General features: G+C 42.9%; 1 protein-coding gene across 1 annotated transcript in view; it reads right to left on the reverse strand.

Annotated features, from left to right (window-relative positions):
• TIPRL (TOR signaling pathway regulator) overlaps positions 1-16,524 on the reverse strand; it is a 32,370-nt gene extending 15,846 nt beyond the window's left edge. Inside the window, exons 1-4 of the mRNA XM_047077055.1 lie at positions 16,326-16,524; positions 9,905-10,084; positions 8,641-8,740; positions 1,734-1,865 (exon numbers count right to left, since the gene is read on the reverse strand). Coding sequence (XP_046933011.1) covers positions 1,734-1,865; positions 8,641-8,740; positions 9,905-10,084; positions 16,326-16,429 — 516 coding nt within the window. The 5' untranslated portion in view covers positions 16,430-16,524. The remainder of the gene's footprint in view (positions 1-1,733; positions 1,866-8,640; positions 8,741-9,904; positions 10,085-16,325) is intronic.
• Between the last annotated feature and the right edge of the window lie 433 nt (positions 16,525-16,957).

Consider the following 16,957-nt stretch of genomic DNA (forward strand, 5'->3'; position numbering starts at 1 on the left):
GAGAAGCAACTTCATTTATCCACACCGCACTGCTGGGAACTATGGCATTTATTTAGGGCAATATGTGTTTCACTCTTAGAAAGAAACACTATTCGAATGAAATTCTTGCAGGCATCCTTAAAATGCAACCCTATCCCACGTCACTTTTAAAAGTAACACGAGGTAAAAGAAAGAACGTGATAGGATGACACTACTCTTCAGTTATCTAATGCTAGAATAACGACATAGACGAGATAGCACAAGGAAAACTTTGTTGCTAATTAGTTTCATGACCTTAGGTAAATGAACCTTTTGGGCCTTGTCTATAAAATACAGAAGCTAGACTAAGCGATTCCCTACCAATTCATCATAATTCCAAAATGCTATGATTGTACAGAAAAACGTGGCTTTAAAATATATTGCTGTTTTGATTTGTTGTGGACAAAACAATAATTTCAATCCCAACACCGACAACCATTATGCTCCACGAGCTATCTCTAACATTTTTTTTTTAATGTTTATTTATGTTTGAGAGATAGACAGAGTGCGAGCAGGGGAGGGGCAGAGAGAGAGGGAGACACAGAATTTGAAGCAGGCCCCCGACTCTGGGCTGTCAGCACAGAGCCCGACGTGGGGCTCGAATCCACGATCGGTGAGATTGGGACCTGAGCAAACGTCGGGACGCCCAACCGAGCCACCCAGGCGCCCCATCTAAGAGCTATTTCTGATGCTAGGGTCCTGTCTTTGAGAGACCTTCTAGTAAGTTCTATACTTGAGGGGTTAAGAAAAAGTGCTCATGGGGGTCTGGAAGAGGAATACTGAACTCTGCCCGGGGGAGCTGTGGTGCATCTTACAGAGGAGGTGACATTTTGGCTGGGCCTTAAGGGATAAGGCACGTAATACAAAGTCTCAGTAGAAGATGTCCTGTGAAGTGTTAGAAACACAATTCTGACCTAATAGTAAACACATATGAGTCAATGCGAATGAGCTATTTATTACCCTTCTTAAACACGTTCCACCGATAACACTGTAAACAGAAGTACCTTCCACTGATAGAAGAGAGTACAAACGGAGAAGGGCGTTTTACACTTGTCGTTTCTGTCACCTCTGTGCTGGCGAAGGACGTGCAGTTTCTGGAGCACCCAAATTCTGACCCCCCCAAGGTGCTGTCTGCAGATCCTTTCGATATAATTTTTAACTCAAAACTGAAAATCCATAATTTTCATTCTAATTAAATAATCAGCAAAAAACAAAACAAACAAACAAACAAACAAACAAAAAACTACAAAGCAGTCAGGCAGCTCTTGAAAGAAAATGTTCTACTAAAGACTTAGGAATATACTAAGATTTTATGAACTTTATAATGGATAGTAAGATGTACTCTAAACCCATGTGATACTTTACATGATATCATGTTAAGACACTGTGATTCTAAGTGAGCTTTATATCTCTAACCAATGGGAAGAATGGAAGAAAGAAGTTAATTTAGTTTTACTTAATTTATTATTATTATTATTTATTAGAGAGAGAGAGAGAGTGCTGCACGTGGGGTGGGGAGGGCAGGAGAGAGAGAGAGAGAGAGAGAGAGAGAGAGAGAATCTCAAGCAGGCTCAACACTCAGCGTGGAGCCCAATGGGGGGCTCGATCCCAAGACCCTGGGATCGTGCCCTGAGCTGAAATCAAGAGTTGGACGCTCAACGGACTGAGCCACCCAAGCGCCCCTGGAAGAAAGAAGTTAATTTTATAATACTCACAATTTTCACACTCAGGCTTGAAACTCCATGATCATGAAGTTCATCCTCAAACAGGAGAACTTCTTCAAAAAACTTAATCTGTTCTCTGGCTTTCAGTTTCTCCGTATCTATATGGTCTGTTGTAGGTACGACCTGAAAGAAAAAATTTCGGAAGGAACACGTGAAAATTTAAGGAGCTGGAGACACAGGAAAACAGTCTTCCTACCAGTCTTTTCTGCATGGCCAAAGCACACAGCTCTACACCTGGGTGTCCTCAGTAGACACAAAAGATGAGGTGTGTGCCTTGTCCCTCAAACGCTGACAACACTACAGGTGGCTGATACTGTAGCCTTACAAGACAGAGTCAAAATTCTTCAGCTTTCATATAAGTCAAGTTAAAATCAAGTGTTCTGTTGTGATTATGAGAAAAATCAGTCCTCTGAACATTAGTCAGTGTGATGGACGACTGCTATCATAGACACCCAAAGCAGTTTTGTGCGGTGAAAGTCTACTTGTAAAAAACATCGGTATGGAACTTACAAAAAACTCCCATTAGAGTCTTGCTATGTATTTTAGATTCGCAGCCTAGCTCCCCCACGCCTACAAAACAGTGTTTTAAATAATGAGGTAAATTAAGAACTTTCCGAGAAATTCTGAGGGAAGAACTCCTAGCATCCTGGGCTTCTGAGGATGCTGGCCGGTTTTTCACTGTGTTATTTCGCAGCTCACGGACACACATATTCACAACCCCACAAGAGCGTCACCAATGCTAATAAGGCAGGTCCTATCGGTAGCTCACTAAATCGGTAGGTAGCTCACATCATTCTTTACTCCATCCAATTTCACTACAAAATGTTGAGCTTTTCCATTCTTTGACATAGTTGTATCATAAATTAACACAATGAGGGCGCCTGGGTGGCTCAGTCAGTTGAGCGTCCGACTTCGGCTCAGGTCATGATCTCGCAGTCTGTGAGTTTGAGCCCCGAGTCGGGTTCTGTGCTGAGAGCTCGGAGCCTGGAGCCTGCTTCGGATTCTGTGTCTCCCTCTCTCTGCCCCTTCCCCACTGATGCTCTGTCTCTCTCTCTCAAAAATGAATAAATGTTAAAAAAAATTTTTTTAAATATTTGGAAGAGAAAATTAGATAAAACATGCGTTAAGGATATTGATTACATTTAATTTACCTATACTATCTTCTTCATTTACAAGGACAAATATATTTAAAACACATTTGCTCTTTCTCTTTTCTCTTTCTCAACTCTTTTCATGTTCTCACTAAACTCAGGCATCTGAAAAGGGGGAAAAAACCAAAACCAACAGCTAAATTTAAAATGTAACAAGTACTTCTGACTCCTAGTATTGGCAGAATGAGTAACCCAGACAAACCCTCTTGCTTAAAAGCTGGACGAAGAAACAAAAATTTCTGAAAAGCATCAAACGGTCAAGATCCTGAAGAATTCCTGGACTGAGATCTGCAAGAGGACTGGAACCCAGAAAAAGTGAAAGTGAGCCTGTAGTTGGCTGGCTTTGGCCTTGACGTATCTGTAATGGCCGCTCCAGGGGAGAGGCTGGGGTCTGCTAGTTCCTGGCCCCATCACCGCTCAGTGCTAAGGACAGGGACCTTGGAGAATTCCCCGTGCCCCTCCTGAATTGGGGATGGTACCCTATGGGGCCACACTGGTGTTACAGCTTATGTTACAGGCCCAGAAACCTCAAACACGGGTCCCAGACCAGAGGTTAGCAAATTAAGACCTGTAGGCCAGATGTGGCCAGATGTGGCCCATCACCCATTTTTGCGTGAAATGGGAACTAAGAATCATTTTTACATTTTTTCAATGATTGGAAAAAAAAAAAAAAAGAATATTCCAGAGCACATGAAATTGAAATTCATGACATGAAATTCTATGTAAGAATTCACATATAACTCACACTGTGGAACGCACATTTCCACGTCCCTAAGTGAAATGTTACCGAAACAAAGCTGTGCCCGTTTGTGTACTTCCTGTCCATGGCTACGTTCAACTACAACAGCACAGCTGGGCAGCTGCTCATAAACCCTACCGCCCTCAGAGCCTCAAGTATTTCCTACCTTTACAGAAAGTTTGTACAACTATGTCTCTGACTCTGAATACCCTCAGGTGCCTGTCAGAACTGCCTTCTGGGGAAAAACATCATCATCCTGGGACTCAAAACTAAGGAGGTCAGGTCCATCAGGAGCCTGCACACCATAAACCAGAACCAACAGAAGAACAGGCCAATAGGACAAGACCCAAGGGACCCCAGATACTGGAAATGAGGCCCGAGCTGTTCAGCAACAATGCACGCTAGTTTCAAGGAAATCAAAGCTAAGGCTGAAAAATGCCACAATATACTAGGAAATGTTTTTTGAAAAAGAATTGTGATCAGGTAGGGTCCCGCTGGAGGGTGGTTGCAATGTTCTGTTTTTTTTTTTCCTGAGTGGCTACATTTCACAAATCATTACACTGTAACTTCGTATTTTCGGAGTTGTTTGACAATCGTTAAAAGGCTTTAAAAAAATATGGAACACCGCATTCTTGACACCTGACAAGAAAAATGAGTCCTAGTTACATCCTTCGAAGAAGTCCTCCCTCACGTCAGATGGAGGTTTATGATAAGGAAGTCACTTGATTTATAGGTGTTTTTAAATTTACCATATAAAGTCAACTAATGCTAAATACTAAGAACCCTATTTTAAATTTGTTTCAAAAATGTCCTCTTTAAATATTACTGAAAGCAGTAATACGTGTATGTACACATTGAGATATATATTTGCCATTTATTTTTTTTTAACGTTTTTATTTATTTTTGAGACAGAGAGAGACAGAGCATGAACAGGGGAGGGTCAGAGAGAGGGAGACACAGAATCCGAAGCAGGCTCCAGGCTCTGAGCTGTCAGCACAGAGCCCGACATGGGGCTCGAACTCACGGACCGTGAGATCATGACCTGAGCCGAAGTCGGCCACTTAACCGATTGAGCCACCCAGGCGCCCCTATATTTGCCATTTAATATATATATATGTGTGTGTATATATATATATATATATATGTATATATATATATATATACATATATATATATATAAAGTAAGGACAAGAAAGTTTTTTTCTTTTCGTTTTTTTTTTTAAAGTTTATTTACTCATTTTTGAGAAAGAGAGAGAGAGCAAGCATGCACACGAGCAGGGAAGGGGCAGAGAGATGGGGAGAGTGAATCCCGAGCAGGCTCCATGCCGCCAGCACAGCTCAAAGCCCGACGTGGGGCTCGAACCCCCAAAAGCATGAGATCATGACCTAAGCCTAGATGGACAGTCTGACGCTTCACCCACCGAGTCACCCAGGTGTCCTAGGATGCCTTAATAAAATTGCCTTTATGCACCCCCCCCCAAAAAAAAAAAGTACCAATTGTCATTTTTTCAAGATGAAAAAGTTCCAGAAACTGGCTGCACAACAATATGAATATGCTTATTTACCACTAACTTAATATATTTAGAAATTAAGATGGTAAGTTTTGTTGTTTTTTACCACAGTAAAAAAAAAAAAAAAAGGTTCAAAACATTCAATCACACTGAAGGAGTTGGCAAATGTTCCAACATGCTTTAAAAAAAATGCTTTTTAAATGCGTGGACATTACACACATTTTATTCCAAAAAAGCAATATAATTAGAAGAGGTAGTCTTCTACTCTATTCTCCTACAATGTCAGTTTACGTATTTAACCGAAAAGAAGAAAATGGCCACATTTTGCCAGGTACCTTTTAGGCATCTGACCTCCTAACAGTCCTTAAAAACATTTTTTTTTAATGTTTATTTATTTTTTAGAGAGACGGAGACAGAATGCGAGTGGGTCAGCTATTAGCACAGAGCCCGACGCGGGGCCTGAACTCACAAGCTGTGAGATCTGACCTGAGCTGAAGTCGGACGCTCAACTGACTGAGCCACCCAGGCGCCCTATGACCTCCTAACATTCTTATACCATAATCTTTGAGATGTTCCTACGGTGGCCCAGCCAATACATAGCAACGCTGGATTTGAATGCAGCCAGCACAACTCTATGACTGGCTTTCTTCTCTTAAATTATGCTACAACTCACGAGTAAGAGGTAAAACAACTCAAAAAAGAGTGAGAAAGCACTACACACACACACACACACACACACACACACACACACACACACACCAGCAGCTCCCAGCAATTAAAAGGCAAGAATTTAAGTGCAAAAGGAAAGGCTTCATTCTAATGCCTCATTCTGACATTCTTACTGTTCATATAAGATATATGCTCCTACACAGGCATATATTTCCTATATACACTACGGCTTTTGATTTCAGAAAGGGTGTAAGCATTAAATAATTTAAAATCCCAAGTGATATTATAGATCAAAAAAACCCTTAGGTATTAAGAAAGTCAGATGCAAAAAATATGCCCATGGAGTGATCTTCCACCTACAACATGCTTAACAATAAGCTACAGCATTGGTATTACGTTATCAAGAGATACATACTTTAAGATCTTGAACCTATTTCTTCATCCACAAAACGAGGATAAGAAGGCCTATCCTACAAGGTTATTTTGAAGATTAAGCAACAAAGTTTTAACACTTTTGCCTAGAAAACAGGTACTCAAGGGGCGCCTGGGTGGCTCAGTCAGTTAAGCGGCCGACTTCGGCTCAGGTCATGATCTCGCGGTCCGTGAGTTCGAGCCGCGCGTCGGGCTCTGTGCTGACAGCTCAGAGCCTGGAGCCTGCTTCGGATTCTGTGTCTCCCTCTCTCTCTGTCCCTCCCTTGCTCATGCTCATGCTCATGCTCTGTCTCTCTCTCTCTCAAAAATAAACGTTAAAAAAATTAAAAAAAAAAAGATACTCAATTTTTTAAGAAAGCAAAGGAATGTACTCACAACTCTGTTTAGACCATAAAGCAAGAATAAATATTTAGATACTATATCTATATATCTACTTCTAGTCTTGGTATTTCAATAATATTACTTTAGTTCCCCTGACATTTGAGATATATTATTAATAACAGCAGCTACCATTTATTGAGATCTTGCTGTATAACAGACACTGTGCTAAACACTTTACATATATAATCTTATTTACTTCCCACAACTGGTATTATCCAGTTTACCAAAGTGAGAAACAGTATTCAGCAAGATTAAATTGCTTTTCCAAGTCGAGTGATGGTGCTGGGATCTGAACCCAGGCCTGCCAAAGCCTGAACTCCAGTGAGCAGGTGATCACACCGCTATTTCTCAACAACGCCTCAGAACAAATTGCATTACAGGCGGAAGTTGTCAGGAAGAGGACTGAACACACGCTTTTCACCTCCCACTACTCTCCTTTTCCCGTTTCTACTGCCGTGGTTCTAGCTCCTCGGTCACAGCTAATGCTACTTCATAACCTAAAGGAGGCTTTTTAGAAGTCATCATTCCTGCACAGGGTTAAAACAAGTTCCCATGTCTTCACTCCCGGCAATGAAATATCAAATGGACTGTGTTCTTTACAAAGTTTTTCAATCAGGAGTGAGACAGAAAGGAGAACGTTCATCTGTGAAGTATTAAGGGGCTGACATAACCTTGCTCCCCATAGACTGTAAAGGAGGGATTTTTGTCTGTTCTCTGCTGTATCCATGGCTCCTAGGATTGGTGCCTGGCACAGAGAAGAGCTCAAGAGCGAGTCAGTGAGTGAATGAATACATGTTCTCTCAAAAAATGTGTGTATTTGTCTCAGAAGCAGCACAGAAAAATAGGTAAAGCTTGGATTATAAGAGAGGCAAAAACTGAGAACTGAATTCCTGCTTTAAGTTCTGTCCTCCCAAGACTAAAAATCTCTGTAGAGACCAGAAGCCCATACACAACTCATCTCCTTAACATTTCTGCCTAAGCACCAACACATGATATAGGGTCTCCAATAAATATTTCATCTACGGTAAAATAATTTTGTTCTCCATAATGTTATCACTGATCATCAGAGACATGCAACCTAAGCCAGATTTTCATTTCAGTCGTACGGTCTGATTTCGAAATGTAGCTAAGCTCCCAATACGACACCAACCAAATCCACTTTCCCAGCGTCATTCACCGCGAAGCGAATCTCTTCCTAAGTAGGACTCACACAGATGCAACTTCGCATTATTAATACGGGGCTTTCGAATTCACCTAGAGCTTTCCCACAGATTATTTCCTATCAAAACTCTGATGTGAGGTAAATATGTCTGTTTACCCAAATTACTAATAAATTGAGACTCAGATTCAGTAACTGGCCTGGAGTCATACCAGGTTCACACATAGCGCAGGAAGGACAAAAACATAAGCGGTCTGAACAAAGGTCCTATATGCCTACCTACCTGTTCATCTGGAAAACCGTAAGCTATTAACTAGCAGGTTCTGTCTCAATCACCCAATTAACCACACCAAGAACAGATACACATTTGAATGCTTTTTTTTTTTTCATGTTTATTGTTGAGAGACTGAGACAGAGCATGAGCAGGGGAGGGGCAGAGAGGGAGGGAGACACAGAATCCAAAGCAGGCTCCAGGCTCTGAGCTGTCGGCACAGAGCCCGACACGGGGCTCGAACCCAGGAGCTGTAAGATCATGACCGGAGCGGAAGTCAGACGCTTAATCAACTGAGCCGCCCCAGGTGCCCCTTGAATGCTTCTTGACAGTGATAACGATAACATTAAGGCAGTTTGCCATGGTTACTTTTGAGAATAAAAATTGTTTCGCTGTGGCCTCCTTATTTTTGGCTTATTATCAATTAGCAAAACCCCTTCACATTAGGTTCTGAAGCTTCCCCTCACTAGAAAGAAAGTGGGATGAAAGTAGTAGCAAAAATAATCCATTACTAGAAAGTTCTAATGCTGAGACTGTCCAAGACAGTTAACGACTTTATCATAAAAGCAAAAAATAAAGATTTACCTTTAACTTAAGTGATTCTCCAAGTAACGTTCCCTTATAATCCGTTGTGTAGGTCCAATCGTATGGTTTAATAACTTCCTTGGAGTGTTCGCCCTCCGTCCTCAAATATTAAAATGAGAAGGATCAGATTCAGTGATGCAGAATATAGACTGTCTGTATTCATATATCACACCAAGTTACACTCTACAAATAATGCAAATATCCTAATCAATACATACATATACTTGTCATAATTCACTAATACAAGATCCTTCTTGGTTTGTCTGCATATTTACAGTTATTAAACTTGTCATATGCTGATGTGGTCTCTCCAATTAGTTAGTATACTCCTTGAGGACACAGTTTAAAGGCGTTATTGGGGCACCTGGGTGGCTCAGTCGGTTAAGCATCCGACTTCAGCTCAGGTCAAGATCTCGCGGTCCGAGAGTCCGTGAGTTCGAGCCCCGCATCGGGCTCTGGGCTGATGGCTCAGAGCCTGGAGCCTGCTTCCGATTCTGTGTCTCCCTCGCTCTCTGCCCCTCCCCCGTTCATGCTCTGTCTCTCTCTGTCTCAAAAATAAATAAACGTTAAAAAAAATTAAAAAAAAAAATAAAGGCGTTATTATACTTCTTGGTATCTTGCAAGGTACCTAGTATACGATAGGCACAAAGTAAATAACTGCCGATTTGATTATCAAAGAAAACACATTTTTCTTTATTTTAATGCTCCTCACATTTACAGTTCAAATCATCAGTAAACATTTTTCTTCAAAAACAGGAACAGTGAAGTCCACAGCCTATTGTGTCTTCCCCAAGGAACACTGAAAGCTCAAAAATGTAAACCCTGCATGGCTCAACTCAATTTAACCCAACAAGTATTTAAAAGGTAGAGTAACTAATCTCCGTTTTATGGATGGGAAAAATGACTTCTAGAATGATCCAACTGTTAAGTTAATAATAATACCTGCCCTTCACTCTCATAAAATACACATATCATGACAGAAGATTTCTTTCAACTCTTCTTTTTCATTTTTTTTTTAACGTTTATTTATTTTTGAGAGAGAGAAAGAGAGAGAGTGCAAGCAGGAGACGGGCAGAGAGAGGGGGACACACTGAATCCAAAGCAGGCTCCAGGCTCTGGGCCGTCAGCTCAGAGCCCGACGTGGGGCTCGAACTCACGAACCGCAAGATCATGACCTGAGCCGAAGTCAGATGCCTAATCAACTGAGCCACCCAGGCGCCCCACTCTTCTTTTTCACTTAACCCATAAATGTTGAGATTCTTACCTGCTTTCCTGCCACTCTTCGGCACAGGCTACTTTAAGCATTCCTTGATAGTTGTTTACACATCTTAAGGCATCCGTAGCGTTGAACTCAATCCCAAAGCCAGAGCCGTGCTGGATTCTTAAAACGTTGTCTCCAAACATCATTTCAGGCAGAGATGGCATATGTAATTCATCGGCTAACCTATGCAAAACCAAAAGTCAGGTAATATTTCCAATATGTGTATAATTATAAAGTGTGCAACAGAGGCAAAAATCTAAATGTGCCCTGAGTAAAGTTCTAAGGGACCCCAAAGAAGGCACGGGACTTTAGTGCAAGTGTTCTACGACAGCCGCTTTAGCAGATCAGGTTTTCTTTTCGATTTTCTTTAAGACTTCTGGATTTTTTTTTAAATGTTTATTTATTTTTGAGAGAGTGAGTATGAGCAGGGGAGGGGCAGAGAGAGGGGGAGACAGAGGATCCAAAGCAGAGGGCTCCATGCTGACAGCAGAGTGCCCGACACGGGGCTCCAACTCATGAACCCTGAGATCAGGACCTGAGCCGAAGTGGGCCACTTAACCGACTGAACCACCCAGGTGCCCCGAGACTTCTGCATTTTTGAACAGTTACACAGCTATTATTGTTAGGTAAGGTAAAATAACACTATATTAAAGAATATATTCTTACATAAATCCAGTAAAAGATCACACATATCCTAAGACCACAATTACCCTCTTTCTAATCGCTTTAGATTTATTTCCAATCAGACATACCAATCAAGTCTTGCAAACATACTAAAAACAAACAAGCCAAGAAAACTACATGAACAAATTAAACAATGGAAAAAAATACTGATTCCTACTAGAAACATCTATTTCATTCCTGGCTCATCAAAGGCCCACCACTTTCGAGAATAAATATGGGTTCCAATCCTCCTATGACTGCCTAGGAGATGACCTAACATACCACAGTCTCATGTTTCCATAAGCTTCATGTTTCTGGTAGACTTTTTGTTCTTACACAATTATATTAATTAAAGTTATGAAGAAAATATAGCAATTAAAGATGCTGTCTCTTATAGGAAAACAACTTTTCCAGTATAATTCTCAACTTGTCACGTTTTATTTTTTTTAATGTTTTATTTTATATTACAGAGAGAGAGAGAGAGAGAGAGAGAGACAAAGTGTGAGCAGGGGAGGGGCAGAGAGATGGAGACAGAATCCGAAGCAGGCTCCAGGGTCCAAGCTGAGACAACTCAACACAGAGCCCGACGCGGGGCTCGAACTCACAAGCAGTGAGATCATGACGCTTAACCAACTGAGCCACCCAGGTGCCCTGCCTTGTCACAAGTTTTAAAAGGTGGTAATGAAGAAGGCAAAAGCACCAAGGCTGATGAGGGAAACCAGCACTTGCTTACATGGATTTCTGGAAGGATTGTGCAAATCTACCGTCTATCCCCTGGGGCACCAATTAGGGAGAAAGCACCAGGAATTTCATCAAATTTATATTCTGACTCCAAAGGGCAGCAATGGGAAATCTGTAATAAAAAAATAATCTCCAATGCAGAAAAGAGCTATACACATTGACATTCAAAATCATCTTATTTATAATAGTAAATGAGAAATACCTGGAATGTCCAAATATAAGGAAATAAACCATAATGTAAACTTCGGTCTATCCATACGATGAATGAAACATTATAGAATCGTTAAAAATGTTTATTTAACGAGAAAATATAATAATGTAGAAAAATGTTTATGACACAATAGTAAAAAAGTGGACACATATTTATTACATCTGTGTGTGTATGTATGTGTGCACCTATCAGTGATTTAACATTTTAAGCTGCACATCTTTAAGATATCTAATAATGTTAATTGTTCATCAAAAATTTAAGTAAAATGTATTCATTATCAGGAAATAGAAAATATTGGGATGCCTGAGTGGTTCAATCGGTTAAATGTCCGACTTTTTTTTTTTTTTAAGCATTTATTTATTTTTGAGAGACAGAGCGCGCGTGGGGTAGAGGCAGAGAGAGGAGACACAGAATCCAAAGCAGGTTCCAGGCTCTGAGCGAGCTGTCAGCACAAAGAGCCCGATGTGGCATTCGAACCATGAGATTATGACCTGAGCTGAAGTCTGACTCTCAACTGACTGAGCCACCCAGGCGCCCGAAGTGTCTGACTCTTGATCTCAGCTCAGGTCTTGATCTTGGGGCCGTGAGTTCAAGCCCCCACGTTGGGCTTTGTGCTGGGTGTGAAGCCTGCTTTAAAAAAAAAAAAAAAAAAAAAGGAAATAGAAAATATCAAGTACTAGAGAGATTAACGCACCTATGTTCATAGCAGCACTATTCACAATTGCCAACATGTGGAAACCACCTAACGTCCACTCACAGATGCACAGATAAAGAAAACATGGTTTATCCACACAACGGAACACAATGCAACCTTAAAAAAAAGAAGGAAATTCTGCGATATGCAACAACGTGGATGAGCCTTGAGGGCCTCATAAACCAGTCCCAGAAAGACAAACCTTGCATGATTCTACTTAAATGATGTATCTAAAATAGTCACATTTACAGAATCACAAAATGGAATTGTGGGGGCGCCTGAGTGGTTCAGTCGGTTAAGCGTCCGACTTCAGCTCAGGTCACGATCTCACGGTCCGTGAGTTCGAGCCCCGCGTCGGGCTCTGTGCCGACAGCTCGGAGCCTGGAGCCGGCTTCGGATTCTGTGTCTCCCTCGCTCTCTGCCCCTCCCCCACTCACGTTCTGTCTCTCTCTATCAAAAAATGAATAAACGTTAAAAAAATTTTTTTTTTTAAAAAAGTGGAACGGTGGTTACTAAAGGTTGGGGGGGGTGGGGAAAGAAGTGACTAATCAACAGACACAAATTTTCAGTCAAGCGGGAGGAATAAGCTCTAGAAATCTGCTGTACCTGTAGTTAATAATAAAGCACTGTAAACTTAAAAACGTGTAAAGAGGGGAACTACAAAAGACCCTGAATAGCCAAAGCAATCTTGAGAAAGAAGAACAAAGATAGAGGTATGATGCTCCCTGATTTCAACAAAGCCGTAGTAATCAAAACAGTACAGTGCTGGCTCAAAAACAGACACACTGATCAATGGAACAGACTAGAGAGGCCAGAAATAAGCCCACACTTATATGGTCAATTCATCTCTGACAAAGGAGGCAAGACTATACGAAGAGGAAAAAACAGTCTCTTCAATAAGCGGTGTAGGGAACACTGGGAAATTACATGCAAAAGAATGAAACTGAGCGTTGCCTGGGTGGCTCCGTTGACTGAAAATCCGACTCTTGATTTTGGCTTAGGTCATGATCCCAGCGTCATGAGATCCAGCCCCGTGTCGGGCTCCATACACTGAGCATGGCGCTTGCTTGCTTGAGATTCTCAATCTCTCTCCCTCTCCCTAACTCATGGACACATACGCTCTCTCTCTAAAATATAAACAAAGAAAAAGAAGGAAACTGAACCACTTTCTTACACCATACACAAAAATAAAATCAAAATTCAAAATAGATTAAAGACAATTTCATTGTAAGCCCAGAAACTATAAAACTCCTAGAAGGAAATACTGGGCAATAAACTCCTTGACATCGGTCTTAGCAATATTTTTTGGATCTGTCTCCTCAAGCAAGGGCAACAAAAACAATAAATAAATGGGACTCCATAAAACTAAAAAGCTTTTACAGAGCAAAAGAAACCATCAACAAAATGAAAAGGCAATTTACCCAATGGGAAAAGATATTTGCAAGTGAAATAACCAATAAGGGATGAATATCCAAAATATGTAAAGAACTCACACAACTCAATAAAACAAAACAAAACAAAACAAAAAACACCCAAACAATCTAATTAAAAATGGGCAGAGCAGCTAAAAAATAAAAATAAAAATGGGCAGAGCAGCTGAATAGACATTTCTCCAAAAAAGACATACGGACACATGAAAAGATGCTCAACATTACTAATCATCAGGAAAATGCAAATCAAAACCCTATTGAGATATCCGCCTATCAGAATGGCTAAAATTAAAAAGACAAGAAATAACAAGTGTTAACAAGGATGTGGAGAAAAGGGAACCTTCATATACTGTTGATGGGAATACGAAATGGTGCAGCCATTTTGCAGTCTATGGAAAAGACTATGGAGGTTCCTCCAAAAATTAAAACTAGAACTACCATACGATCCAGCAATTGCACTTGTGGGTATTTATTTGAACAAAACCAAAACACCAATTTGCAAAGATATATGTACCCCTATGTTCACTGCAGCATTATTTATAATAGCCAAGATATGAAAGCAACTGGTGTCCATCGAAGGATAAATGGATAAAGATATAAATATAGACAGATATATACACACACACACACACTTCCAAGAAAAAAAAGTGCAAACTCCCAAGGGGGAAGAAAAAAAATTTATTACAAACACAGATCTCATGTTAAGTATTTCTACTACAATAAAGCAAAATTTAAAAAAATTTTGTTTAATGTTTATTCATTGTTGAGAGAGAGAGGGAGAGAGAGAGAGAGAGACAGGGGAGAGTGCATGGGGGAGGGGCAGAGAAAAGAGGGGATAGAGGATCCAAACTGACAGCAGAGAGCTGGGTGCATGTGAGGCTCGAACTCACAAACCATGAGATCATGACCTGAGCCCAAGTCTGACCAGGCCACCGAGGGGCCCCTAAACCAAGATTTAAAAAAAAATTTTTTTTAAATACTTCAAAGATTAAATAAGATGAAGACTGAATGTATTAGAACAAAAATTCCATAAAAAAGCAATTAAATAAATTTAAACTACTTAATGGAATAATGCACACATGAAATAAGATGTGATTCTGAATTTTCCCCAATATACCTGAAAAAATCTAGGGGTCTTACAAAATACTCCGGTTATGTACATAAAACAATTAGTCACTAATTTACACTGCTAAACCATCCTTTCATGACTCTCTTCCCTGGTGACTTCCTCTGCCTGAATCTTAAAATACCCTAGGGTTCCCTAGGATACCATCCCATAACCTTTCCTTTTCTTCAGGATGACTTCTACATGATCCTAGTTCACGCCCAAGGCTCCAGGTGTCAACAATAAGCTGACGATTCCCAAATCTAAACCCACCGACAGTCATTTTTTGGAGTTCCAAGAGAATTGCCCACCACTCTAGGACCCTCACGCGACTCACACTTCAACCATCTAAACTCATCCTCTAGCCAACAACTGCCCCCATCTGTTCCTCCTCCTGTGCCCACCGTGTTCAATGGCGAGGCTTCCCATTCCTATTCCCAAGCCAGAAATCTTCTCATCGACATAGATTTCTCCTCTCTCCTCCCTCCTCCTGCCAAGTGGCCATCCAGGCACTTAATCTCCTGAAACCTCTCCTCTTCTCTGCCCTTTCTAACTGGTCTCCTTACCCAGTCCTGTGGCCTTCCGATCCATCCTCCGCATCACCCCCCCCCCCCAACCCCCGAGAAATCTTTCCGAGTGCACATCTGCCCATGTCACTCCTGCGTACAAAAGGACACCGGTGGGAGCCCCCATACAATACCAACTCCTTAGCCTGGCATACAAATTCCCTTAGTAGCTCCACTCCCCTGGGGCCCTCCCATTTCCCACTACTCCCGCTCTGGTACCTCTCGCTCCAACCATGCAGAAACGGTTCTTCGAACAAATGGAGGCCCGCAGTCTCCCCGGCCTCCCGGCTTTACACGTGTCCCCTGACAGCCCCAAACTCTGTCCAGATCCTGTTCAGGCATCACAAACGCCTCACGGCTCGCCCCATGCCTGGCCTCCCGGCTTCACACACGCGACCACCCCCACCCCGTGCCTCTGATTTTTATCAAGATCCACTCGGGCATCCGAATTTCCCGGACGCCTTGTCCCCTCTCAACGATCTCAAATAACCTCGCGTACACGTCTCTATCCGTTATTCACCCGGCATTACAATGGCCTCTCCGTCTCTCTCCTAAGACGGTGAATTCCTGCAAGAGGCTCTTTCATCTGCCGTATCTCAAGCGCCTGGCACAGCACCTGACGCGCTCAAAATCCAAGCACATGTATCATCCCCGCTATCGACCCCCAAGAAAACCGGTCCCAGCCACTCAGGAAGCAACGGTCTAAAGGTGTGGCAGGCTGGGGCAGGTAGGGACCTGCGGCGAGGGCGAAGTCCACCGGAACAGTCAAGCGCCGCTCAAACCCGGGCGGAGTGACAGTTGCACGAAGGCAGCCCCTGGCGAACCCCCCACCGCAGGGCGGGAGGTGGCGACAGGATTCTCTCCCGATGTCATTTCGAAGGTCCCGTCCTCAGGGACGGAGCCTCCGCCCCGGGGAGGGTTGGGGCTGCGTGCAGCTCGCCCTGCCTCCCGCCCAGGCCCAGCTCCCCGGCCCGCGCCCCGCGCCGCGTCGCGTCCCGAGTCCCGGAGCCTCACTTCTCCACATCCGCTGACTTCATGATGTGGGTTTTGGCCGCCGTCAGCTTCCAGGGCCCGAAGGAGAAGTCCTGGTGGCTGCTCTGGAAGCCGTGGATCATCATGGCCGAGGCGGCGCCGGCGCGGGCCTCGCGGAAAAGGCTGGAGCAGCGGCGGCAGCGGCGGCGGCCGACACCGGTTCCTCCGCCTCCGTCCAGCCCAGCCCCCTCGGCTTCCGAGCCTTCCATGCCCGGCCCCTTCCCGCCCCGCCCCCTGCCGGCCGACCCGGACGCAGGCCCTCCTTTCCGCCTACCCCGCCCTTTCGATTTTTGCTTCCGGGACCAGTCGCCAATGTTGCGTGACCCACGTCTTACGTCACGATGCACCGGAAAACAGAATAGGGGAGAAAACGCTGAGGGGCGGGGCTTCGGCGGCAGTGGGTGTGGTCAGGGACGCACCGCCCCCGTCCCCGGACTCATTGGATCATCATCCGATACTTGCTGGTACCGATGGGAGTACTTAACGGAACGCCGGAGGTGGAGAAAGCGAGTTCTACAAGGCCTTTCCGGACCTCGCAAAGCAGTGTGATTACCTTGCATTTTGGCGAATCGGTGTGCAAAGGAGAGGCCCCTATATTCTTCTGTTGAGGCCAC

This window comes from Lynx rufus, unplaced genomic scaffold (genome assembly GCF_022079265.1).
Source record: "Lynx rufus isolate CCGP_SWC_20201006 ecotype Redwood Valley unplaced genomic scaffold, mLynRuf1.p SCAF_15, whole genome shotgun sequence".
Taxonomy (NCBI): Eukaryota; Metazoa; Chordata; class Mammalia; order Carnivora; family Felidae; genus Lynx; species Lynx rufus.